General features: G+C 35.3%; 2 protein-coding genes across 2 annotated transcripts; both read right to left on the bottom strand.

The window, feature by feature from the left end:
* Nucleotides 1-7,633: 7,633 nt before the first annotated feature.
* LOC127076662 (E3 ubiquitin-protein ligase ATL4) lies at nucleotides 7,634-8,331 on the bottom strand. The gene has a single exon (XM_051018368.1). It carries the CDS (start codon nucleotides 8,329-8,331, stop codon nucleotides 7,654-7,656), a length of 678 nt encoding a protein of 225 aa, XP_050874325.1. The 3' UTR covers nucleotides 7,634-7,653.
* A 16,868-nt stretch (nucleotides 8,332-25,199) lies between these two features.
* Nucleotides 25,200-26,746, bottom strand: LOC127076661 (uncharacterized). Its single transcript, XM_051018367.1, has 2 exons — nucleotides 26,560-26,746; nucleotides 25,200-25,906 (listed from the first exon to the last, which is right to left on the bottom strand). The coding sequence occupies exons 1-2, from the start codon at nucleotides 26,639-26,641 to the stop codon at nucleotides 25,326-25,328; spliced, it is 663 nt and encodes a 220-aa protein (XP_050874324.1). The 5' UTR covers nucleotides 26,642-26,746; the 3' UTR covers nucleotides 25,200-25,325.
* Between the last annotated feature and the right edge of the window lie 207 nt (nucleotides 26,747-26,953).

Here is a 26,953-nt window from a genome sequence, read left to right as displayed (position 1 = left end):
GTTACTTTGCCAAAAGAGAATTGTACACTTCTCGTTACTTAGATGAGGATCATTTCAAATATTTCCTCTTTGTCGAAGACTTCAAAGATGCATACTTGAGAAGCTTTGTCTTCAAGGTGCCTTAAGAAATGTATCCCAAATTGGTAAGAATGTTCAATGCAAATATCACTTACTCCAATGGTGTTATTTGTTCCAAAGTTAAGAAACACCACATTGCTCTATCCTTTGAATAATTTGCACAAGCTTGCAACCTATCATTCATCTATCGAGATTAGGATGAAGAAGGTAATGAGTTTGATTTAGATGTTTGTGGCCTGTCTCTTTTAACTGATCCATCTTTCGCTATTCCTTCTCCATTCACCATAACATTATACGCCCGGCTAATCTGGTGATTATCTATACGATGAATCATGTTATGTTTTCAAGGGGTAGCAACACGAGCACCATTCACAAATCATATATTCCTCCAATTTGGTTTTTAGAAAATCGAGTTGAGAAGAATTGGGTAGATGTTATGATCCATCATATGTTGGATAACAAAGGTAAGAACATGAATTTACCATATGATGAAATAATCACGAAAGTTTTTGTGTATTCAGGATTTGACTTGGATGAAGAGGAATCAAAAGTCAAACACTCAAAAGTAGGAAAAACATTTTGGGTCAAATGAGGTATGTCATCCAAGGAAGAGAAAACATCTCTTTACCTCCGAAGGCACCATCAAGAGAGAGACAACAAAAGAAATAATGATCTCCCTCCATCCTTTTCAACCATCCTCAATGACATCCATGATGATAAGAGATCAATGCATTCAGAGATTAGAAAACTCATCAATAAGTTGGAGAAATCGTTTCTCATATCTCCAATGGTATTCAGTGAGTATGATGATAATGATGATGATGATATGAACTAGTTGCTTACTTATGTTCTTATTATTGTTGGTTGTTTTTCTTTGCAATTCCCTTCGAATTAAATAAAATAGTGCTTTCCCTTTTGTTTATTTATATGCATATTCAGTTCCCGCAATGCATCTTTTTACCCGCCTATTTGATTATGACAAAGAGGGAGAAATATACTCTCAGGGGGAGTAGAGTACACTCTCTACTTAATTGAGGAAAATTTTAGTTATTCCAAATATATTCTATCATTTTTTTACCACCTTCTCGAGAGATGTGTTTTCATCATCAAAATGGGGGGAAATGTGGAACCATGTTTTTGCAGCTTATTCAAAAAAGTGATAAAAGCCAAAAAATGAGAATTAGTTTTTGCCTTGGATGATGTGCTTTTTGTGATGACAACTTGAAAAAAAACTTGGAAAATTTGAATGACAACTTGGAAAAATTGGATGACAACTCGGTTTCACTTGTGAAGATGCAACCTTTGATAAAACTTAAAGCATTAAGTGAAGCAAGTATTACTAGTGGTTAAATATGCAAGCAGACAAATTTGGGTTTGGTAATCACTACAAACATCCTTTATTGATGGCATTTGATGACTTCTCGACAAGTTTACCGATAATGTCGCAGTAATAAAAAGATTGAATCCACATGAACTGCTTCTAACAAGACAAAATGTGTGCAATGTATAAAAACTAGTAAAATTGAGGGTCGAGTTTTAATGCGAAAAGTAAATAAGAGATTAAGCAGACTTACGAAAATGGTCAGGTTGTGTTTTAGAATCCCATATTTCTCTATTGTTGATGTTTGATGCCTTGTATGAATGATCTTATCACTATAACCCCATGGAAAATTAACAAAATTGTTATAATTGATCCCTCATGAAATAACTCGCTAACCACTACTCAGAGATTTATATCTCTAGTCCACCAGTGTAAGCAAGGTTAGGCGATGCATATAACGTTAATTCCCTATACCACTACTCAGGGTCTTCTATTCCTATTCAACCAACGTAAGTACAACAACTGCTCTAGATCTAACACATAGGCTAAGGGTTAGTATTTCCTATTAGCCCAAAATCGATTTAAAATAGTATATCACATAAAAAAACATTAAGAACAATAAGCAATTGAATGACATTATAGATCAAAAGATCCATACAAAGTCAAATCGACATATTACCCGAGAATATTGAAATAAGCTCATCATGACACAACCTAACCTAGAGGAGCTTAGCTACTCATAATTCAGATTCCAATACCATAATTGATAGATGAAAATAACATATGAATTCCCTTGAAATAATGGCCTCCAATGACTTCAAATTCTATATATAAATCATGGTATCGAAGTCCTTGTTCCAAAGGGACAGACCCAAGGAAATGGTTCCCTTTATGAGCGTTCCATAGAGGTCCACAGTTTATTGAGTGTCTAAGTCTATACTCTCGTCAGGTTGGACATCTTTATGTTTTTTTACCCTAAATTATAGATGGATCCCTTTGATCAAGCCACGTGTTATAGTCTTTAGAGGGATGGGAGGAAGAATAGCCACCACTTCAGTCGATCTCCTTTTTCCTTTTCCTAACATGTCACAAGGGTGACTCTTGGGGTCATTAAACCATTCCTCTCCACACTTAAATTTCTTCCTAGCATGAAGAGTCTTCCTCTCGACAATGGTAATTGGAGCCATTTTCACTTCAAGCAAAGAAAAACATTAGTTAAAATAAACAATCTGATTAAAACACCTAGATGTACATAAAACTTACTCAAATAATCAACGTTCTTTTTCTCATTTTCATCACGTTGATCATACTCCACCATTTCCCTATAGCTCAAAATATGGAGCTCCTCCAAAATCTCAACGACCTCCCTCGTCGTCTTGCTTAAGATGTCACAATTTAACCCATTTATTGGAGCATGATCATCCGCTTAATATATTGGAAATTGTTTTTCACCATACTCCTCAAACATCAATATGGAACGATTATTTCAGCCTCGTACTCTCATAGACCTATATTTCCAATTTTTGTAATTGTTTAAATGATGGGCGATAACCATCCTCTACAAGGTGCCTAAGGTCACTTAGTCTCCTTTGCTCATAGACTTAGTTTTATATAATGAGAGAAATGTGCTTACTGTAGGCGTGACTTATAGATGATTACATAGGATCTTAAACGCCATTATAAAGATTCATTCATTTGGAAATATTTGAGAGGGGGGAAATTAATGGTCCTAAGGACCCCTGACTCAAAACAATAGCAGGACAATGCATATTAAAGAATTTCCCTTTGAGTCAGTAGGGGACGCCATGTTGACCCTCCCATCTTCAGAATAGGGTTTTAGTTCAATATCTCTGTCAAACACAGATCCTTTAGAAGATACAACTCCAGAGTCGAACCGAGGGATATTCGAGGAGGAGACATGGTCTTGAAGCAGGTGGTTCTGCCCATACAACAGGGACAACTACAACCAAACTGGGAGGGACCATATTGCATATTCCGAAAGCTACCTCATAAAGCATACAAGTTACATGAATTAGACGAAAAATTCCTAACCAAACTGGGAGGGACCATATCGCATTATTATAGTTAGATTATTTGTAATTTACTAAGAAACATCATAATTATGTACCTATGAATAATTTCTTGAACGTTTATGGTCGCTTTCTATCCCCAGAGGTTTTGGTCACGCTAGTCTAGAACATCATAAGAAAATTTTCTCAATATTTTGTGTGCTAGACTTCATGGCGAAAATCATTGTTGCCTCTTAAGACAATAATTTTTTAGAAATTTCGGAAAGATTAAAGGGATCCAGGCTTGAATCGTGAACACAACACTTTCCTTATAGTATTTCAAGCACTCTCGATTGTCTTAGAGTTCTGATGCAGGAATACCCAGGATAATTCAGCCTTATCGAGTTTGCGCAAGACCGGCGAAAACCCGAATGCAGCGAAGAGCGTCTGGAATTATTTAGAGGATTTTCGGATTTTATGTGTTTTATTCTGAATCCGGATTTATGCTTTTATAGGCCATGTTGATATTGTTTCACAAGGTAGCGACCCTTGGTGAAGCAATGTCCTTTTCCAATAATCATAATGGTTGGCCTGCAGCATGTTTCACCAACAGTTGAATGGTTTCGCCTTTGCAACATCTCATGAAGAGTTACAATCTCCGAATTCAAAATTCAAATCGTAGGCATTGACCGACCTGCCGCCGGAGCGCCGCCGCCTCATTAACACCTCGAATAGCCTGATTGCTCCGATGCGACGTGCCTAAGTGCTCAAGTGCCGTCTATAAGCCGCCACTAGCGCCCTACGCCCACGGACCCGGTCCCGATCCCGGAGTCGGAGTCAGAGTCGGAGCCGGTGTCGCTAGTGGCGACACCGGCGAGTGGTTGTAAGGTTGGGACAAGTGGCATAATGCTTGGGACCATCATATGTGTTCATGTGGAACTTTATCCTCTTTTGTCCTTTTGTTAAGTTAATGATATTAACTCTTTATAAGGACTTACAAAGTGAGTAAATCTTCCAATGTGGGACTTTATCTCATGCATTTATTAGCATTAACTCACTTCCACCATTTGTCATTTTGGAACACACTTGTATTTAATAAATTACAACATAATTTATAACGTACTTCATGTAGAAGATCCTTGTCACCTCTTAAGGCAATGATTAATGTTCGACTTTATCGCGAAGATATTTGCCACCTTTTAAGGCAATATTATATGTTGGACTTAATGGTGAATATCCTTGTCGCCGCTTAATGCAATATTATGTACTGGACTTCATGACAAAGATCCTTACCGCCTCTTTAGGAAATATTTTGTGCTAGACTTCATGGTTAAGATTCATGCCTCCTATTAAGGTAATGTTTTAAATGTTGGACTTCATAGCAAAAATCCTTGTCGTCTCTTAAGGAAATATTTTATGCTGGACATCATAGAGAAGATCCTTACTGCATTCCACAAAAGTATAAATAAACTATCTAACTCTTCTCCTGAGGGACTTAGAGTTTCCTCGGGTGCGGTCAAATATATGCATCTTTCCTAAAGGATGCGACCGTAGTCTATCCAAAGAGACGTAGTCTAAAGTCTTGTCTGAGGGTTTGGTAGAAGTCTCGTCAGAGAGGTCCAACGCCTCGCCTGAGGAATTTATGGTCTCATTAGCCAGGCTTAATGTAACTCCTCATGTGGACTGAGAGTTCTCATCAAACATGTTATTTAACTATTCACCCGAGGGACTTAGATCTTCCATGGTCTGGTCCAATATACACATCACACCCAAAGGGCGCGACCGAAGTCTAGCCCATGAAACTTAGTCTAAAGTCTTGTCTAAGGGCTTGATAGAAGTACCTCCTTACAGGTCAAACGCCTGGCCTGAGGGACTTATGGTCTCATCAACCAGACTTAATATAATTCCACTTGTGGACTGAGAGTTCCTGTCGAACATGTTGTCTAACTCCTCACTTGAAGAACTTAGAGTTTCCTCAGGTGAAGTCTAATATACATATCATGCATAAGGGGCTTGACCGAAGTCTAGCCCAAGAGACTTAGTCTAAATTCGCGTCTAAGGGCTTGATAGAAATCCCGCTCGAAGGGTCCAACGCCTCTCCGAATGGGACTTATGTTCTCATAAAAAAGGCTTAATATGACTCCACCTATAGTCTGGGAATTTCCATCGAATAGGTTATCTAACTCCTCACCTTAGGGACTTAGAGTTTCCTCGGGAGGAATCCAATATACACATCACACCCAAAGGGCACGACCGAACTAGCCTAAGAGACATAATGTATAGTCTTGTCTAAGGACTTGATAGAAGTCCTATCCGAGAGGTCTAACACCTCGCCTTGGAGAGTTGTAGTCTCAACAACTAGGCTCTACATGATTTTGCCCCAAAGATATATAGTCCCATTAGTCAGGCTCAATGTAATTTCATTAGAGAACCCAAAGCCTAATTGGTACAGTTCATCACACATATCATCAGGAAAACTTAGGGCCTCGGGATACCCCCCCCCTTCTGTTCTATGGTCTAAAAACACTTTGCCCTTTATTAAAACCATTGTGCTTGAGGGACTGCATATTGTTATATTTGTAAAACGTCTGGCAAGGACGGGAGTTATGCAGCCCCCAAGAAGGGCGACAATCATGTGTCGCCTCCATGGAGGTATCGCCTCGTCGCAAGTACCTTTCTCTTGCCCAAATGTGAAAAAGTGTGGGAAAAGACGTTCCTTGGGTAGAGAGAACTCATGTTAGTAGATGGTCTACGTCTCACCAAAGAAATATGGATTTCACGGTCCATCATTGATTGAATGAACGATAATTCTTCCTAAGTAACCTTATGTCTAATGCCTTTATAAATACTTACCCCTAACAGGAGAAATGATTATCTCATAACTTACATAGAAAACCTAAAGCAACACAGCAACAGATGAAGACTCTTACCTCACATAAACAAGATGTCTACAACCACCATACATGGTTTTTCCTCGTCGCGGCCAAGTCTCTACCACCACTATTATAAACTTACTAAGGCCTCTGATTATCCATTACCCTTATAGGATAACATGCTACTTTTGAACCAGTACAAGACTTATCAAACTGGCTAACTTAATTAACTATTTTTATTATATTATATTTTTTAATTTATTTAAATATTTTCATGAAAACATTTTCACTATATTAGATTGCATTTATGTTTGACATATTTAAATATATTATTAAAAATATAATTAAAATAGATTGTCATATAAAATTATACTCTTTAATATCATGTAAAACTTCAAAATAAAAATTAATATTAGTTACTCATTAGTTCATTATCTATAAAAGATTAGTTATTTTAATAGTGTTAAGCTTTTATATAGACTTATAAATAGCATTTTTTCCAAAATAATTTAACAACTCAGATTTCGGACTTAAATGATATTAAGTTTTTATAAAATCTAACTTTTCTTTTTGTTTGGGATGATATCCATAACACACACAAAAAAAAAAGTTTTTAGCTCTTCAATTTATATTAATAAAAAAAAATCATTTAATAACTGTCATTTAATTTTTAGATTGTAGTTTTTTTAGTAGTTTTTGGCTTTTTTATAAAAGCTATTTAAAGTAGCTTTTCAACTTATTATTTTTTCTTCAATTTCTACTCTTATTATTTTAATAAATATTCATTTTTATTCTTCAATAAATATCATCTTTTATATATATATAATATATAATATATATATATATATATATATATATATAATATATATATATATATATATATATATATATATATATATATAATATATATATATATATTAATATATATATACATACATATATATATATATATATATATATATATATATATATATATATATAACATTCAAATTATTTAATTCGCAAAAAATGATGTTAATAATTCTTAAGTTAATGAAAGAAAAAATTCATAATTGCATTACATTCAAATTTGATTATATGTCAATTTTTATTAATAAATGATTTTTTTGTTGAGTCACGGTTCATATATATAATGAATGAAATGTTATTATTTATATAATTAAAAATAAATAAACAAAGTATATCATCTTCTTCTTAAATCTTCATTGCAAACCTAGAAGAAGAAAAAAAAGTTAAACAAACTCAAAAACACATATCTTTGGAAGAAGAAGAAAAAAGTTTAAAATTATATATATGAAAATTAAACCTAAATGTTAATGTGAATTAACAATGGTATAAAGCCAACTATTTCCACCTTGACAACCTACCGGAACTACGACACGTAGCGACGCCAAGATATAGCCCTCATCCAGTATCCACTTCCTACATTTCCACCGACGGTTACTTCTGATGGCTCCTCTACATAATACTCGAATGATCCAATGGTATGTGACCTTGCGTCGCCGACTGATTCGGGATTGGTTTCTCGCCGGCTCACATTTCCTATTTCAAATCGGAAACTGTCGGAGGAAATCTTCATGAGGTCGGAATAAGAAGGAGAAGGTAATATGGAAGAGCGGCAGAGGGGACACGAGAGATTTGAACGGAGCCATGTGTCGATGCATTCAGCGTGGAAGGTGTGACAACAGAGAGGAAGAGAACGGAGGAGGTCGCTGTTGCGGAACTTTGACAAGCATACTGCACAGTCAGCAGCGGTGACGGCGGAGGATCGGCGAGATATTGAGGAGTACGGGAACAGAGGCAAGGAGTCAATGACTGAAGGAGGTATTCCCACTGAGAATCTCGGGCTGGGAGGCGATAAAATGATTGTCGGATATGGATTGGCGGAGACACGGCGGAGACAGTTACAGTGGAGGTGACGGAGAAGGAAATAGATAGCAAGAGAAACGATAACTGTGATGGCAACAACCGTAACGATAATGAGAATGCCGGGACTGATTTTATGTAACGGAGAAGAACGGTAATGTGATGGTGGTGTAACTGTATCCATAATGTTTTGGCGCAAGAGATAGTGTCTTTCTCGGTGTTATACCTTGAAAGAAATTTCCTTTTACTTCAGATTAATGATAGTCATTTTCTCTCTATAAGTATCATTTAATCTAGTTGATTTTAGAAATATAGGTTTCCTAATATATTTAATTAATTATAGAAATATAAGATATAAGATATATTAGTAATTATAATTGAAATTAAACAACATAATCAATAAAACATTTGTTTTTATACAATAGTTAGACATTTCTAATATAATTGAATCAAATAATTATGAACATTATAGTTTAATTTTAGATATATGGAGTAAATTGATAGAATTAACTTTTGTATATTCCGAATAGATAATTTTCTTTAAATAATCCAGTTTTTCAAATATATTTTTAAAATAACTATTATTTTAAATTATATATCAATATAACTATTTTTTATGCATCTCTCTAAAATATGTGTCATTTGGAATGTCGCATGCATGTTGCAATTGAACCAATGCGTTAATTGGAATGACGTATGCATGCAGATCAAGACAATGCAATTGGCACATGCTTTATGACATAAAGAGCATGCGCCGTTGGATGTGGAGCATGCTTTGAATAGTATTATTTTTTATGTTATACTTATATAAAATTGAAATAAAAGATATGTTTTATGTTATACATATATATAATTGAAATAAAAGGTAAATGAAAATAATTAATAATATTATGATATAAAGTTAAAATACACAACAATTGACAAGAAACTCAAGGACATGCCCGATTGAAACGCCCCTCTATTCCACATCCTGGTGAGTTAGCCTGCCTTCGAGGTCTCCCACGATTTCCCTGAAGTGTTTGGGGTCTTTGAGTGTTGACATGATGCAATGGTGACTGGTGTGAAGGTCTGGTGGAAGATCCAACAGTATTTGACAAATTTGTCATCATTTCTCTCCAATAGCTAGGGGTGTTGCCGCCAATGATGTCGTAGTTGGGCCATTGTGGTTGGGTTGTTTGTGGATGGTATGATTGTCCGAATTGGGACATTGAATCGTTTTGGAAATAAAACAATGGTTCATGTGGTGTCAGAAAGTCAAACAATGGTTGGATAATGTGGTGATGAGATGTTTGGTTGTTCACAAGTGGGGGCCTATGGTGGGATGAGGTTGAATCATATGGATCATCTAGGCTATAGACAAATGTGGTGGCTGCGTATGGTTGTTAGTGGTAAGGGTTTGACTCCTGATTTTGAGTTTGGATGTGTGACATGAATTGGTTGCGAGGTTGGTTATTTGGTGGTTGGGTATATATGGTATGGTGATGGTGTGAGGTTGGTCGTTGGGTTTGGGTGGGTTGACATTGTTCTTGGGTTTGGTAGGGGTGTGGGGTTGGTTGTTGGATAAGGATTTGTTATTGGGCGTATGATGACGAAACTCATTGGCGTGAATCAATCAAATACTTTGGCTCAGACACAAACTATGGCGTTGTAACCGACCTAAACCAAGTCATATAATGTTGAGTTGGTCTAGCACCATGTATGATTGGTTCGTTTAAGATGTGACGACGTTGATTCCGCCAATGGCGATAAATCTCTTTAATGAATTCTCTCCAATATGAATAATCCAATTGGCCATCAACTATTTGTTGATGCCAGTCTCCTAAACTCGTTGGAGGTTTTGGAATTTGTTGTTGCATGCCGAACTGCAGTTTCACATGGTCACTCTGGTGCATCTCCACAGTAGTGAATCAAGTGATTGATATTTTTGTTATCCAAACTGCAACAGCGTCGTGGTTAACCTGATGGTCAAAACCCAGATACGACCTCTAGATAAACTCTAAAAGAATTTGACATGATTAGAGGATATTTATTTTGATAATTTTTTTAAATCAAAAGAAGATGTGTTTAGTAGTAACACATCGTCTGGTCCAGTGTGGTATAAAATATTGTGATAAACTACTACAATGTGTTTGAGATAATTGTTGTAATTCATCCCCTGAACCGACCACCTAGATCGAAAAGATTGAAAATATATTAGTTATAGGCAGTTGTATTTTAAAGTCTAACAAATTAGAAGATTTAAGATATACTTACTTTGTTGCGTAGGGGAATGTGAATGGCTTCTCGTTGACTGGGGCGAGTAACGACATTCTTGACCAACCTCATGCTTGTAGCAATTAAGCGCAAGAATAAAACGCACAAATATTTTTTTTTGGCATTTTTATCCAACGAACTAAAGATGATGTTGTATTTGTAGAAGGAGTGCACATGAGCAGTAGCCACATGCATTAACGTCTCCACTGCGTGGACTATGCATGCACCATTGTATCTGGCGTATTGGACATGCATGCTTCACTCCTAGTGGTGACATGGACATGCATGCGTAATGCAAACGACGCTTGTATCCAAGTGTTTCATTGCATGCGCCAATACAAGTGTCATCTTGGTTATTTTTTTTTGAAAAAGTGATTATATTGAAAAATATTTTAAAATTGTGATTATTTTGATATTATCTTTTAAAAAATATGTTATTTTTAAAAAAAATCAGATTTATAATTTCATGATTTCGTTTAACTTCCTTTTTTTATCAAATTTATCATAAAATATTTATTTTAGATGTATTTTTAAAGTATTGAGCCTTAACGAATATCTATCCAATTCTTTATTTTTATATATTTATTAATAGAAATTTTTGTTATATATCTTTTTTAAATATTAATAAATAGAATAGAAAATATATTCTTAATATTACATTAACAATAACGTGTTTAGTGTATAATTGGAAAATTTTATTTAATATTTTTTTATATTTATTAATAATAAGTATTTTTTTCATATTTTTGTATGTATAATTGTCAAATACCGCGTGTTTTTTAATATATTAATTTATTTTTTTATTCATTAATAATTGATATATCTAAATTATATCTGCACTAAATATATATAGTAATTATAAAATGAATAAATAAAAGATTAAATAGTTCAATTAATTCATATATTATATAATATATATATATATATATATATATATATATATATATATTATATATATATATATATATAATATATATATATATATATATATATATATATATATGCGCGCGCCCGCAAAATAAATCAATGGTCCTTGAATTAGTATAGTGGATAAGTCTTTGTTTTGTGACATAAGATCAATGCGTTATTTAGAGAAATTTGCTTTTACTTCATATGATGATAGTAATATTCTCGGTATAAGCATCGATTAATCTTGTTGATTTTAGAAATATAGTTTTCCTAATATATTTAATTAATTATCGAAATATAATAATATAAGATATAATTATAATTATAATTAAACAACATAATTAATAACATAATTGTCTTTTATGCAATAGTTAATAATTGATTCAAATAATGTGTGGACATTATAATTTGATTTTAAATATATGCATCAAATCGTTAGAAATAACTTTTGTGTGTTCAAAACCGATTTAATTTCATAATTTTGTTTAATTTCCTTTTTTTAAAATTTATCAAAAAAAATATTTATCTGTTTTTAAAGTATTGATCCATGTATCCCATATATTTCTATATATTTATTAATAGAAAAATTAGTTATATGTTTTTTTATATTAATCAATAGAAACATGGATGATGTTTTTTTTAATGTTTCAATTTTGTGTTTATTGTATAATTAAAAAATGGGATTAATTAATATATACTATCAGCGTAAAAAGTTTTACACTGTCGATTTTAAAAATAAAAGTCAAACTTGTTCCAATATCCAACGTCAAACTTGTCCCAATATCCATCATCATCCGTTTGCATTATTTTATAGATTTTAAAAATAAAAGTCAAACTTGTCCCAATATCCAACGATTATACTTAACTGGCTGTGTAAAATTCTTTTACACTGTCAGTGTATTTTAATTAAAAATATATTTAATATATTTTATATTAATTAGTAAAAAATATTTTTTCCGCATTTATTTTATGTATAATTGTTAAATATTTACGAATTAGTGCAATTAATTGATGAATATTTTCATTCATAAGTTTTGTCTAAATATTGTTTTTATAATTATTAATGAAAAAAATTGTGTCTTATGCTCAAAGTTGGGCTTGTGGGTGTGCAAGGTCCAAGGGGCGTAAAATATTTGGGGACCTTAATAAAAATATTAGATTTAATTAGTATATGTATAGTTTAGTTATTAAATATATAACTGTTCAAAATAATTTCATGATTTGTTAAGACATTCTATGTTGCATGGCAAAATTTCGATTAAGGTCTATGAATTTAGGTCCCCATTTATCCAAACTCTTAGGGTATGTTTGGATTGGTGGTACGGGATAGAATGGAATGATAACTAATGAGATTCTATTGTTTGAATTTGCAAATAATGGATGGAATGGAATGGAACATGATGAAATCCATTCCATCCAATTCCATCCAAATCTCTATTTGTTGTTCCATCCAATTTTGGGTGTATGTGATGGAATGAGAAATTTTTAATAAAATAACCAAACAATGGAGTGGGATCTATATTTCATTCCGCTCTGTCATATTTCATTCTGCTCCGCTCTGTTATGTTCCATCAATCCAAACATAGTCTCTAACATGGTCAGTGGGCTTCATGGATAAACAAAACTTATAACTATCACGATGTAGGAGGCCTATTTGGTTAGTTTGTTTTTACTTGTACTATTAGTTGTGCATAACATTCGCATCAGTGTATCATCCGTTAAGATATGAAAATTTTGCTTTCAGGGAATCATATTTATTTAAGGTTATCTGCATATCACCAAAGAGTAAATATGAATCTAGACAAAAGGAAAATCATATAGTTTAAAGTTGTCATGCCTGATGTGGAAAAGTTGAAAGAGCTTGTGGACAAGCTACCTAGTTGCTTTAAGGTTACCTTCGAGAGCCAATGTGGGAAAATTCAGACCTCTTAACTATCAAGGTATATCCCAAAGTTATCACCGTTCTTGCACAGTTTTACGATCCAGATCTCCGATCCTTCTTATTCCAATATTTTCAGTTGACTCCGACTTTGGAGGAATTGGAAAGATCCTTGATGATTCCTTTGAAGGGGAAGATGTTGTACACTAGTTCGGGTATGTGCCTAAAATCAAAGACCTTATTTTAGCTCTTCATATTAAGATCCCAAAGATGGGCATCAATTGGAAGAAAAAGGGTTTGGATTTTGGAAACGATACTTAGAAAAGGAAGCAAAGAAGTTGGCAGAAAGCTCGAAATTTGGTGGCTTTTGGGGATGTAATAGCTTTTCTCACCTATGGGTTGGTATTATTCCCAACATACAAGTTCATTGATTCTGCTACCATAAGCATCTTTTGGGCATTGTTGACAGAAAAGGTGAATCCAAATCCCACACTATTGGTCGACGTCCTTTACTCTTTTCATGTGCGTTACAAACAGAAGGGTGGCACTTTACTCTTTTATTTTCCACTGCTCTACAGTTGGATGACTTCTCGTGTTTTCAAAGCAAGTGCTCACATTGAGAATATGACTAGTGAATAATGGCCCCAGACTTTGGTTTCACAAACCGGAAATTCCATTACTTGGTATGTGTGGAAGCTTAATGTCGAGGAGATCATCTTCAGTTGCGGAAGCTTCCCCAATATACCTCTTATTGGATCCAAGGGTTGCATAAGTTATAATCCTACCTTAGCTTTGAGACTATTTGGATATCCCATGCTTAACAAAACAGAAGACGAATAATTGGAAGAAATAATATTACTCAACATGGAGGTTGAACACCCATCACTATTGCATAAGATTGTTAAGGCTTGGAACAACGTCCATGTCAAAGGTGTTGATTTAAGAAAGAGGAACGTCGTAGCAAAGGAATCTTACACACTTTGAGTCAAAAAGAGGGTGAAAAAGACCAAACTTCCTTTGATTATTAAAGCTCTTTCCCAACCTGTTGTACCTGAACCTCACCTTATCTTAGTTAAAGAAGTTGATGAGTTGAAGGTCATGATTACCATACTAATGAAATAGGACGAAGAGTTGCAATCAAACTTCAACAAGGAAACCGGGGAAAATATGGTACTCAAGAGGAAGGTTGACCAAGAAAGGAATTGTTGGCTGAAAGCTGAAAAAACACTAAGTTTTAGCAGGATCTTAGAGAAAGAATCCAAGAATGCCTAAATCAAGTCGATAATGGATTGGTATCACTCAATGATCAGTTGGATAGGGTTAAGAAAGAAATTCAAGAGTGGAAGCATTGGTGGACACTTGCAACCCAACAGAAGAAGAAAGTAAGAGAGAGACTTGAGACTCAAAACCGAAATCTTGAGGAACTTTTCCAAAGCTCTGAAGCAGAAGTGGAACATGAGCGCCGCCTCAAGGAGGAAGCATTGAGAGCTTCTCAAGTCACTCCTAGGATCTGGAAAGAGAAGTGTGTCGAACTGAAACTAACAATGAGCTAACACGTCATTAGAAATCACAATATGAGTCTTTAAAGAGCCAAAGAATGGGTTGTCTAGGTGAGAGATAACACTTGAATAGGCTATTAGACACGTATGAGAGCGCCATCAACCTTTTGCAACCAGTTGTTGCTATGTAGCATGCAAAGTTTACTAGCCTCATAGAGTTTTGTAACGGTTTGGCCAGAGATCTTCCATGGAGACTGGATAACGCTTTGGAGGAGATGGATGAGAATAATACTCACCCTTTAGCATGTCACCTTGTCCTGATTTGTGAGAGAATGATGTGGAGGTCCAAGGACGAGTTATAAGACCTCAAAGAGCGAGTAGCTACATAAAAACCATTTGATTGTTGTTTTGTACTTTTCTTGTGCTACTTCATATTACTGTATTAACTCAACCCTTTGTACTCACTTATTGTACCTGTCACTTTTGCTTCGTTTGAATGAATGGGTGTTGACTCTTCTGCACAAGCTTTTGATTTTGTTTTTTGTTTTGTTCATATTACTTTCAAAATGCTTACTAATAACTACGAGACCGTAAGACTCCCTGAAATTAAAACAAAACAAAAAAATGCTCATATTCACATGCATCAATATGAATTTTCATGCATTTTTCAAAACAAAAACTCATTCCATCTTTCTTCCTCCAATTCCACCCTGAGTCCTCAACACAGTTACGATACTCGAGCCAACGCTCGTCAAAGGATGGTTGATCAAGAACAAGAATTACCAAGGGTGAGTTTCAAACTCAGTGAATTAAGAGGAAATGCGGGTCAAATCATGGAGATGGTTTAAGTTATAAAGGCCAGGTTGGATACTCCCCAAGAAGCAATCATTTTTAGAGGTCTTTGGTCCTACCTTCGAGCCCTAACATGCAAGAAATATGCCTTCCATGTCGCCACCTTTTGGTCTACCTACTGACTACACGCCACTATTTGAAGGAGCCCCATGCATTATGTAATTGAACTAGCAAGCAGTACCTTTACCCTTCGCCACTGTGGCACATCCTGTGGTCCATACGGTCGCGCCACCAATCGTTCATACGCATGTACAACCATATTTTGAAGATCATCATCAAATATACCATGCTCCTGAATCTTTTGACGAAGAGGAAGAAAGATATGAGGATATCAAAGGCATAAAGGATAATTACCAGGTTCTTGAGAGAAGGTTAAGATCTATGGAAGGTGACAAGGTCTTTGGTGCTACCACCAAAGAAATGTGCTTGGTATCCGGTCTTGTGATCCCTGCAAAATTCAAGACCTCTGATTTCGATAAGTACGAGTTCCACTCATGCCTCAAAAATAATCTCATTATGTACTGTCGGAAGATGGCAGAACATGTCGAGGATGACAACCTGATGATACATTCTTTTCTGGATAGCTTGAAGGGCGCTTCCTCTAAATGGTACTTGAGCCTTGACCAGAGTCGTATATGGTGCTTTCAATACTTGTTTGATGCCTTTATCCAACATTATAAGTATAATATGGATATGGCCCCGGATAGAAGGTAGTTGTTAAGCATGTCCCAGAAAGACAATGAGTCTTTCAAAGAATATGCACAATGGTGGATGGAGGTGGCCTTGCAAGTTGAACCACCTCTTGCCGAGAAGTAATAGGCTGATTAGTTCATGGACACCATTCAACCAGTCTTTTATGAAAGAATTGTGAGTAGTGTATCAAAAAATTTCTCTGATCTAGTTGTCGTGGGCATAAAAATTGAGCTTGGTATAAAGAGTGGCAAGATGATGACTGTTGTTAGAACCTCTAACAATAACAATGCCAAGAATTCTTTTGGAGATTTTCAAAAGAAAAAGGAAGGTGAAACAAATGTCGTGTCTACCAGTCGAGGAAGAAATCACTCATGGAAGAAGCAACAACAACAATTTTCCCATAACAACCAACATATCCTATGTTGTATGCACAACAACCATGTGTTGTAGTCGTTGCACCGACATTCAACCAACAAGCACTTTCTATCCTCATGTTCAACAAACACTATTATATCAGCATGCTTAGGTTACGCCATCATATCAATAAGAACCTATAGCACTGGTCTATCAACATTCGATGGGCCAGGCTCTACGCATGCAAAATCCTCACAATCAAAATAGGGTACAAAGGAATAAGGTCATATTTAATCAAATTGTTATGATGTATAACGAGTTGTATCGTTCTCTGCTTCAGAAGGGACTAGTGGTTCCAAGGCCTCTAGGGCCTTCACTTGAGGCTCTACCTTCATGGTTCAATCCAAATGCCCACTACCCCTTCCATGAAGGAGCTCTCGACCATGATCTAAAAGGTTTTTTTTTCTTTGAAGAACAAGGGTATAAGAATTGGTGAGGAGCAAGATTCTGACGTTCAGGGATGTAAGGCCCAATGTGAAGAATAACCATTTACCTGCACATGGTGTTGTTAATGCCATTGAAGAAATATCTTATGTTTGTATAATAAAAAATGTTTAAGATATCAAGACTCTTTTGCTAGCATTCCATGCAAGATTGGTGGAAGTTGGCTTGATTAATGTTTTCCATGATAATTTTGAAGAATGTGTCATTCATCCAAGATGATGTAAGATGGTACGAGTTGATATTCAAGACCTGATGAATCAAGGTGTTCTACAAGGCAGTGGTCTTGTGAAGAATGAGAAATTTCGGTTATCGAACATTGTTTCAATTTTCCAGAGCATGTTGAGATACCTTATCGCATAAGGGATGTTGTCAATCAACTAGCCATCCATCACCCGTGATTGTCTGTATGCCTACCATTTTTCCATATGAGAGCACCAAGGTTGTGCCTTGGAAGTACGACATAACTTTTGTGGATAAGGAGCATAAAGAAGTTTCTCGTATGTTTGCTATCAAAGATTGCAACATAGGAACATTCTTTTGCTATGTCTCCATGATAACTAAAATTTTGAATTACTTCAACATCGGCATGCCAAATCTCACTTACAAATCACCTGGATCTGCTCAACAATTCTCTTAACGAACCCTTACTAACTTGGGGTACTTTTGGGACAAAAATCGTCTAGCATATTATTTCCATGCAGGTAAAAATGGTCTGAAACTTTACAACTTTGATGATCCTACTGAGTTTGGTAATGATGCAATTGAAGCTCATATGGATGATGAGCATCACATGGGAGCTCCTCATGATGTCCCTGAGGGAGATGTTGTAACGCAAGATGCTCCTCATGGAGTTGCTCATGGTACTAGTTTTGGTACTGGTTTTGGTACTGGTTTTCTGGATACTTCCTCTATTATGACAATGCTTCAGAATATGCAACTGAGGCAGAATGAGAGGTATGTTAAGGATTGTAAAAGGTGGTATTCCTTTGAAGCTGCATAATTGGAGCAGTTATGTATGATTCAGGAGCATATGACTACTCAAGACGCTAACTTTGAGGCCTTTGCTTCATATGTTACGGAGAGTCTTGAATCAATGAGGAATAAGATAGACGCGGATCATGTTGCTACTATCACCAACATTAACTACATGATTGCATCTCAAAATGATAATAATTATCATTATGCTCAGTTTTATAGAGAGATGTGTGACTTCCTGGATTTTTAGTATGGAAATGATGGTCAAAGATGGCATAGGGAATACATGCCAATGCCTTGGGAATGTGGAAGGAGATAGAGTTCTCTTGGATGAAGTGTTATGATGTTGTATTGGATTGTGTCGTTTGGTCTCATGTTTCATTATGCATTTTGTTGAGTCGTGCTTTGAGTAATTATGCTTTGTTTATTTAATTGATTTGTTTTGATTTGGTTATGTATTTAAAATAGTTGATTATTCATTTGAACTTATGACAATGGTTGTGTATTATGTCTGATATTTTGGATGATTAATGTCCAATGTTGTTTAGTTTATTAATTTTGTGTATCTTCATGTATGATGAGTATGTGAGTGCATATCTTATCTTTGTAACTGCCTTTGTATCATATATAGTATATGTGATATGATACTGATAATAGCTTGCTTTGTTTCTTTTTGATGTTGTCAAAGGAGGAGAAGTATATGAAGCTACGGGGGAGCCTTTCATGAACACGAAAACACATCGTCTCAAGTTTTTCCATCATAAAAAATGGGGAGCCTTTTATGATGTCAAAACTAGGAAACTTTAGCGTTTATGTACATTGGACAGTATCATGTGATTCTAGTTGTGCATTGTGCATTTTAGCATTAGAAATCATGTCAACATGTTTGAAAATGGTCTAGAAAAGTTTTATGCATCAAGAAATTGTTTTGTGCATCAAAATTTTCATTTTGGATGAAAAATTACCTATAGGTCGACACATGCGTTGTACTGGTCGACCTATAGAAAGGAAACCCTTCTACAGGTCGACACATACGATTATAGGTCGACCTATAGAATATTATTTTCAACTACAGGTCGACACATATGATGCATGGGTCGACATCCATGCTACAATATTAAAGGTTGTAGGTTTTGTCACATGTGCTGCCTATGCAGGTCGGCATATAGCATGTATATGTCGACACATGACTTGTATAGGTCGATCTATAGATCAAAATTCTTGAAAATCATCATTTGTTTCAATTTCTTTTGCATTCCTTTTGCTTCTAAATTTTTTACATATAAATACTTCATACATGCATCTATGTCTAACAAGGTTTCCAGTGAGTAAAACTTATACAAAATCGGAATTTCAAAGCATTCTCATCATCTTCAACCTCTCTTCTATGCATACACACAATCAAACTACACATAATCATTTTGTGATTGGTTGCCATCTAGATTAGGGTTGATAACATCTTATTAGGTTGTTTGTACCATTGATATTGGGTTGAGAACTTTGAGGATTTCAAATCAGAAAACAAAGATGGGGTTTTCCTTCAAGATCGTTAGGGTTTGAACATTTTGGACAAGATTACGTAATCCAGATCTGATCGAGTAAAAGCCTTGGGACAAGGGGTGCCTTGCAAGGGAGTAGCATGAGATGGTGGATCGCATTGACAAATCTTGTGTTTCAACAAGTGTGCGCTTGGAATTAATTTGACCTAGTGAAAACTTTTGAAGAATAAGGAGTTTCATTCAAAGAAGTAACGTGAGAACGGTGAATTGAAGCAACATCGTTGGTTACTTGATCAATCTTTGATCAAGGTTCTTGGAGGTGGTAGAATCAATATCAACCCTAGGGTTTGTTGGGTTAGAATTCTTCATCTCTTATATTCGCATATTTGCAAAGTAAGATATAATATAATATCTCAATTCAAATTTGAATTCAGGGCAAACGTATCCGTAGTGAGGTCGATTGAGGAACTACCTAAATAAATCCTTGTGTACTCTTACTCTCTCTCTCTATCTCTATCTCTCTTTTATTTTCGATTCAAAAATTTGTCGATTGCGTTGATCGTTTGATCAATATTGTTTGGATCATAATTTTGAACACATTTTAAAATAGGTGTTGTTGTGTATATCACAAACCATTTGGTTGTGATTGGATTTCTAAAATAACAAAACCACATAGAATTCCAAATATTATTCATTGTACACTAATTGTTCGACAAATTGCCTGACTTATATTTTTGTGTGTATTATCATTGTAGATAGACTTATCCGCATCAATTTGCATTCAACTAGTTATGATTAGTTATTGTTGATCGATTTGTGAATCATTATCATACTGCTGCCTTTAATATCTATATCTGAGCTTTTTGATAGCGGGTTAGACGATTTTTGATCTGGGATATTTAAAATTTGCTTTCGCGCCATGAAATTTTTTCAAACTATTTTTTGTCAAGTTTTTAACTTGAGATCTATTCACCCTCCTCTAGATCTAGGTCTATCGTCTAACATCCACGAGCGTGCGATTGCACTTCGAGTGGTCGTGTTCTTTTTTCCGAGGTACAACAATTTCCAACCTAAAAAGGAACAACAATCTTCCCCTTTGGAAAATTTTGGAAAAGCAACATTCTTCATAAACATACAAGATGTGCACCGTAAGTTTAACATTAATCACATCACATGTCAAACAGTCAGAGTAAAACAACAACAACATAAATCAAGTAGTTGCTACATATAATCAATGCTCCATAATAGTCTGTCATGCAATCGGTCATGATTAGTTAGTCATGCATGCACACATAGTTAATAGGAAGTATACAAGATTCAAAAGCTACTACTAACACACAAAGAAAACTGCACACACAGTCACACATAGTTAAGGTCCATGTGACAGGCCAGATGCTTCAGCTTGTGTACACACAAGTTTAGTTAGTACCAATCAGTATTAAGCACAATAAAGTCAGACCGCAAATATCATCACTCATATACCAACTCACAAAATCAGTAGTTAGTCAATAGTCACACCATTCCACTACACATCATTACTCCCCCATTTTGCCATAATTTGACAAAAGTATGATCTAGAAGAATTAATTAGTCAGTCAACATATATTTCAGTATGTTAGCACATGCATGAGTAGACAAATACCAACCAAAAGGACAAATGTTAAACAAGATGCTAGAGCGTCAGTACAGAGTTATTGGCAACAAACTCACAGAAGAGTATCAGCAGATAAAGTTATTACATAGCCACAAAATTAAGCCTAAGATTATAAAAGACCCAAAAAAACACATCTTCATCTTGTTCATATCAGTCTTCAAAGTAGGATTTTGAGTTGGTAGTTTCTGCACTTGAGGATCCTGAATTGTTAACTTCTTCACCACTAACTTATTTATCTTCTTCTTCTTCTTCTTCTTCTTCTTCACAGTCAGCTTTGTCTTCATCCTAAACATCATTCTCCTTGGTCAGCATTTTGATCAAGCCATCCACACTTTTCTTCTTTATGGTACATGAGGTAATAGTCTCTTGGAGCCTTTAACACCTCCATCAACTAAGACAACACATCGTTTCTGGTGGCTATGGATACAAGTGAAAAGCTTCCACCAATAGTTTGACCATGATGCTTTACCACAATGTCTGGTGTAACACCCCGATAAAATAAGGCTAATTATTTAATTTGAATTAATATAAATTTTATTAATTTAATTAATTAATTGGAAATATTATTGGATTATTATTATTATTATTTGGAATAATAATTATTTGGAAAATATATAAGTTGGAAATAAGAGAAATAGTCTCATTTGGAACAGAAGAGTTTTACGTGAAAGAGCAGAAGCATCGTGAAAGTGGAAAAAAGGGAAAAAGCTGAAGCTTGGAGAGTGCTCAGAACTTCCTTCAATCCAAAGAGGTAAGGGGTCTGAACCTTATTAAACGATAATATGCGAGCAATTTCATGAATATCTGTGGGATTGTTGATGAATTTTGGGGATTTTAGGGAGATCGGGAAAGTTGGGGTTTTGATGGAAAATTCCCCGATCTGTGAGTTTTGTTGTGTTATATGCACTGTAATCGAAGTATGTTGTGTATATATGTCTGTTAAATGTTGATTTTGGGTTGTTAGCTGTGGGGTATGAGTTGTGGCGATTAGAGGAGCAAAGCTGCGTCGGATTCTGCAGCAGAGGGTTCTGTTCGCGCGCGATTCGCGGCGCGAAGCCCAGTTCGCGGCGCGAACTGGGCAGGATTTAGAGGAGTTCTGTAATTCGTTGTTCGCGGCGCGAACCCTGCTTCGCGGCGCGTACTGAAGCGAAATAAATTGTTCGCGACGCGATCCTTCGTTCGCGGCGCGAACTGTGTTGTATTGGGGAGTTCGCGGCGCGTCCCTATGTTGGCGGCGCGAACTGGAGAAATGCAGAAGCTAATGCTGGTGGATTTTGAGTACGTTGAGTTGCGAGACTCTTAGTAAGTCACTGTAGTTGTACTATAAACAATTAATAGTGACTATATGATTGCGTACGAGGTGTTATGATGATGATATGTTGAATTTACGTGTTTAATTATGAATGTGTTATGTGACGATGTGATATCGTTATGATGTTGTTGTTGTTTTGTTGAGCTGTATGTCATGATATTAATGATGATAATAACATGACCATATGATGTTGTTGTTGCTATGATGATTATGATGCATGTTTGATGTGCATGCATTCATGAAAGGCCGATGCCTAGTGATGAACGGACTGAGTTCCAATGATGTTGTTGACTCCGGGCTTGTTGAGAGGCTTGGTTCCTTACGGGGGACTCGGATTCTATGGTGATGAATCTGGGAGTGGTGATCCTGTAGTGGTCACAAAATGGGTATACCGAGTCGTGTTGAGTCATGCATGGGTTTGTGCATTGCATTTGATGTGTTGTTTTGTTGATGTTCATGAGTTTGTTGATTTTGATGATGATGATGAGTTGTGTTGGCATATGTGAAATATATATTTATGTTTATATTTCTGTCGTTATATTATTATTTAATAATGTAATTCTCACCCCTTCTGCATGTGTTTATGTTCATCTATGATGAGCAATGTGCAGATAAAGAGGAGTAGCTTTTGTTGAGGTTCGAAGCATAAGTGTAGAATTATTCTACAGAGTCGAGTCAAATGCTCTGGTCATGTGACACCGGGGATTATGGGATTCGATAGCCAAATTATTTTTATCTACGTTGTTTATGATGAATAATATGTTGAGATGTTTTGTTGAGATAAAGTTGAAACATTTTTATGAATTATTATATGATGAATAATAATGATTGTGTTGTTGTCCGCTGCGAAGTTTTAAATATTAAATAATATGTTTTATGTTGTAATGTAATGAGTGTTATGTTGTAAGAATGTAAACTCTTCTACATATTGTACTCTGATAATATATATAAATATGTCGTTTGGGTAGAAGGGTGTAACATCTGGGACATGTTTATCCACAAAAAGCTTTTTGTCAAGGGTCAAAGGCCCAACCTTTTTACATGAAGTTTCTTGAGGGTGCAAAACACCAGGGTGTTTCTTTAAGATAATTCAAGTGATTAAGCATGGGAAAACTATTGGTAGCTTCATAGCAAGTGAATCAACGTGATTCATGGTCTGATCAAATATATACTTACCAAAGTTCAACTTGGAATTGGTTCCAATTAGAAATATTAGCTTGGCCAAAGCAGGAGTGATGCTTGAACTGTGATTAGTAGGAGCCCAATTTGCTCCCCCTATCCTGTTCAGAAGAACATACTTAACACTCAATTTACCACAAGAAAGTAACCCTTTGTTGGGCCATTGTTTCACTTGACTAACAATGATCTCATTTGTTATCTTATCCATGGAAAGAACTTTTTTAGACTCATATGGATTATTTCTTCTCAAATATGCATCAACAATAGAGGGTGAGAATTTCACACACTTCCCTCTAACATATACATTCCTATACTTTTGACTGCCTTCAACATTGCAGTCAGATGATAGGTTCACAATGAACTCTTTGACCAGTTTTTCATAGCAGGATCCCATATTTGAAACAGTCTTCACCAGTCATGCATCCTTCTGCAAAATTATAACCTCTTCCCACTCAAGAATTTTTTTCTCAAATCTCTTTCATAAGCAACCCTTCTTTTATACACGAATTTCCACTTATGAGCACTTGTTTTAGAATGGAAAAATACATTATCCAGTGGAGCAACAACAACATTCAAAGCAATCGTTTTTCCACCATCCTTCCTTCTGGTGATGGACATATTGTCCTTGACATATGCTTAAGCATATTTCCTATAGTCACTTGACTAAACAAGTTTTCTCTTGATAGATTTTTTCTCAACAATTTTCACTTCCACCTTTCTCTTCTTACTCACATGTGACTTTTGAGGAGTTTTCTTCTTCACAATTGCAAATTGTAGTGACTTTTGAGGAGTTTTCTTCTTCACAATTGCAAATTGTAGTGTTCTTCAAAGAGGTTTTGGGAGAAACATTTTTCTTCATTTTTATTCTTCTCTTTCACTCCTCAAATCATAGACTTATCAACACTCTTCATAACTTTAACTGCAGGTTTCTCATCAGATTCAATTTTTTCATCTACACTCACCACATCTCTAACTTTCACATGAGTATATTTGTCTTGAGATTAGGACACACATTCAATAATCTTCTTCATGATATGAGTAATGGTAATGTCATCATCATCAACCTCTTCAATCTTTTCCTCTTGACTCTTATCCTCCTTATTTTGAGGACTCTCATTCCCATTTAGCTCAGCCAGAAGAGGTTCTACACAGACTACAGAGGAACAACATAACTGCAAACAAAAAGAAATGTCTTTTTGCACATAGAGAAGTTGAGTACTTGGGCCATTTAATTTCTGCACAAGGAATGGTAGTTGATCGAAGCAACATAAATAGTGTAGTTAATTGGCCCACACCAAGGAACGTTAAAGGTGTAAGAGGGTTTCTTGGTCTCACATGGTACTATAGAAAATTTATTTGTGATTATGGAAAGATTGCTAGACCATTGACAGAATTTACGAAGAAGGACGCTTTGAAATGGAACCCCACAACGCAAGTAGCTTTTGAGGAGACTTACCACAACACCAGTGTTAGCCATTAGTAGAAAAATATGCAAATAATCATGTATTAATATTAATATATTTTTCACTTAATAGGTTGAGAAATGACACCAAAAATGAACAAAATAATACAATTCATGAATTGTCAAGTGAAGATTTTGAATTAGTATAAATTTATCACAAAAGTTTAAACAGCAGAATAAACACATAAAACATAAACAAGTTAAAAAATGGAACATCATGTTTCTTCCCTTCACTGCATGGAGTATTGCTTCCACTATAACACCCTTGTTTCTGTTTGATCCCGGCACCGCGATTCTCAAGCACAAACGTAGTGTTAGCTTTTCCATTACCAAACAAAACACACCAAAAGAAAGGTCCTTTATGAGCTCCAACAAGGCCTACTCCAACTTCAGAATGTGATTTGTTTCTCAAAAGAGACAGAGATCTCTTATCTTTGATGAGGATTCGAGAAAATGCTAGTGACGGTTCAAGGTAGTTTTTTTGACAGCCAACAATGTGTCCGGTTATGGTACCAAAAGTAGGTAACTCTACGCCGCAGTTAGGGGCAAAGACTTCGGTGAAATCGTCTTCGGGAGGTTTGCAGTTTACGACGTTGTTATCAGTGCAGTTCCCTTTGCATAATTCTATATATTGTAAGGCCATACACCCTAAACCAGGAGTGTCATTCAAGTTAGGAAGCTTTTGATCTGTTCTATTCTTGTTTATAATGTCGACAATTTCGCTTGCAGGGTTTCCTGTATAACAGAGATAACACACAATCAGCTGGTATCAGAGATATATTTTAGACAATTTTTTGGTCTTAACTTAACCCCCGGTTTCTAAGAGAAATGAGTCGCAATGATTCAATGTTTGGTGCAAAGGTAAATAAAATCTAACCAAAGATTGTGCCTACTTATAAACATATATATCCATATGATATAACACCCAATAACACTTAGTACTATTGAGTTTGGTGTATGAATATAAATTGTGGGTGACCAAATAGCACAAAACCTAATAGCACTTGACCCAATAGATCTTGAACCAATTCTAATATCATCTTAGAATTAGAATTCACAGTAATTCTCTGAAATTTCAATTGCAAAAACATCAAACTTCAAACATATAGTGATTTAAGGAGTTGGGGATTCAATTTTCAGTTTCACTCTTAAAACTCTCATTTTTCTGCCTATCACCTAATAGTAGAAAGAAAACATTTACTCGGTTACCTAAATAAAGTAAATGCAACACTCTAAAAGTGTAGAGATCCAAATAAAGATGCAAACTTTCAAAGCCCTTGCAAGAATAATAACTAAACACTATCAGAATTCAGAAAATAATCAACATAAACATATATAATTTTGAAAAAACGTGGAAAAAAAATAATGAAGAAAGAAAGTAACTTTACCATGTGTGTGGGAGAAGACAAGAGGTGGCAACAAGAGAGAAAAGAGAAAGTGAAGCAGAAAGAAGTTGAAGTTGTTACTCATGATGTTAACAAGAAGGAAGGAGTTTTGTTTCAAACAAAGACAAAGATTGTTCTATGAAGACGAAAAAAAGGGTTTGATGAGTGTGGTGAATGGTGATTTGTTTACGGTACAAAAGTATGGGACCGACCAATGTGGTCCCTATGTAGCCGTTATCATCTCTGTCTTTCATATTCTAATACTTTTTGTTTTTTTATAACAAAAAGTAGTTTTTTGAATGGCTTAACAAAAAAAGGAATGGTTAATTAAGTTAAGAGATTAATTAGGGTAAAAAATTACACTAACATCCGATCAAAATATTTTATATTGTTAAAT

This window comes from Lathyrus oleraceus, chromosome 4 (genome assembly GCF_024323335.1).
Source record: "Lathyrus oleraceus cultivar Zhongwan6 chromosome 4, CAAS_Psat_ZW6_1.0, whole genome shotgun sequence".
Taxonomy (NCBI): Eukaryota; Viridiplantae; Streptophyta; class Magnoliopsida; order Fabales; family Fabaceae; genus Lathyrus; species Lathyrus oleraceus.
This window is presented reverse-complemented; position numbering and strand designations above follow the sequence as displayed.

Excerpts from the sequence above, each read along its gene's own strand:
- LOC127076661 (XM_051018367.1), bottom strand. The coding sequence starts at position 26,641 with ATGAGTAACAACTTCAACTTCTTTCTGCTTCACTTTCTCTTTTCTCTC. Across the intron at positions 25,907-26,559 it reads TGTCTTCTCCCACACACATG|GAAACCCTGCAAGCGAAATT; the intron begins GTAAAGTTACTT and ends TCTGTTATACAG.
- LOC127076662 (XM_051018368.1), bottom strand. The coding sequence starts at position 8,331 with ATGGATACAGTTACACCACCATCACATTACCGTTCTTCTCCGTTACAT.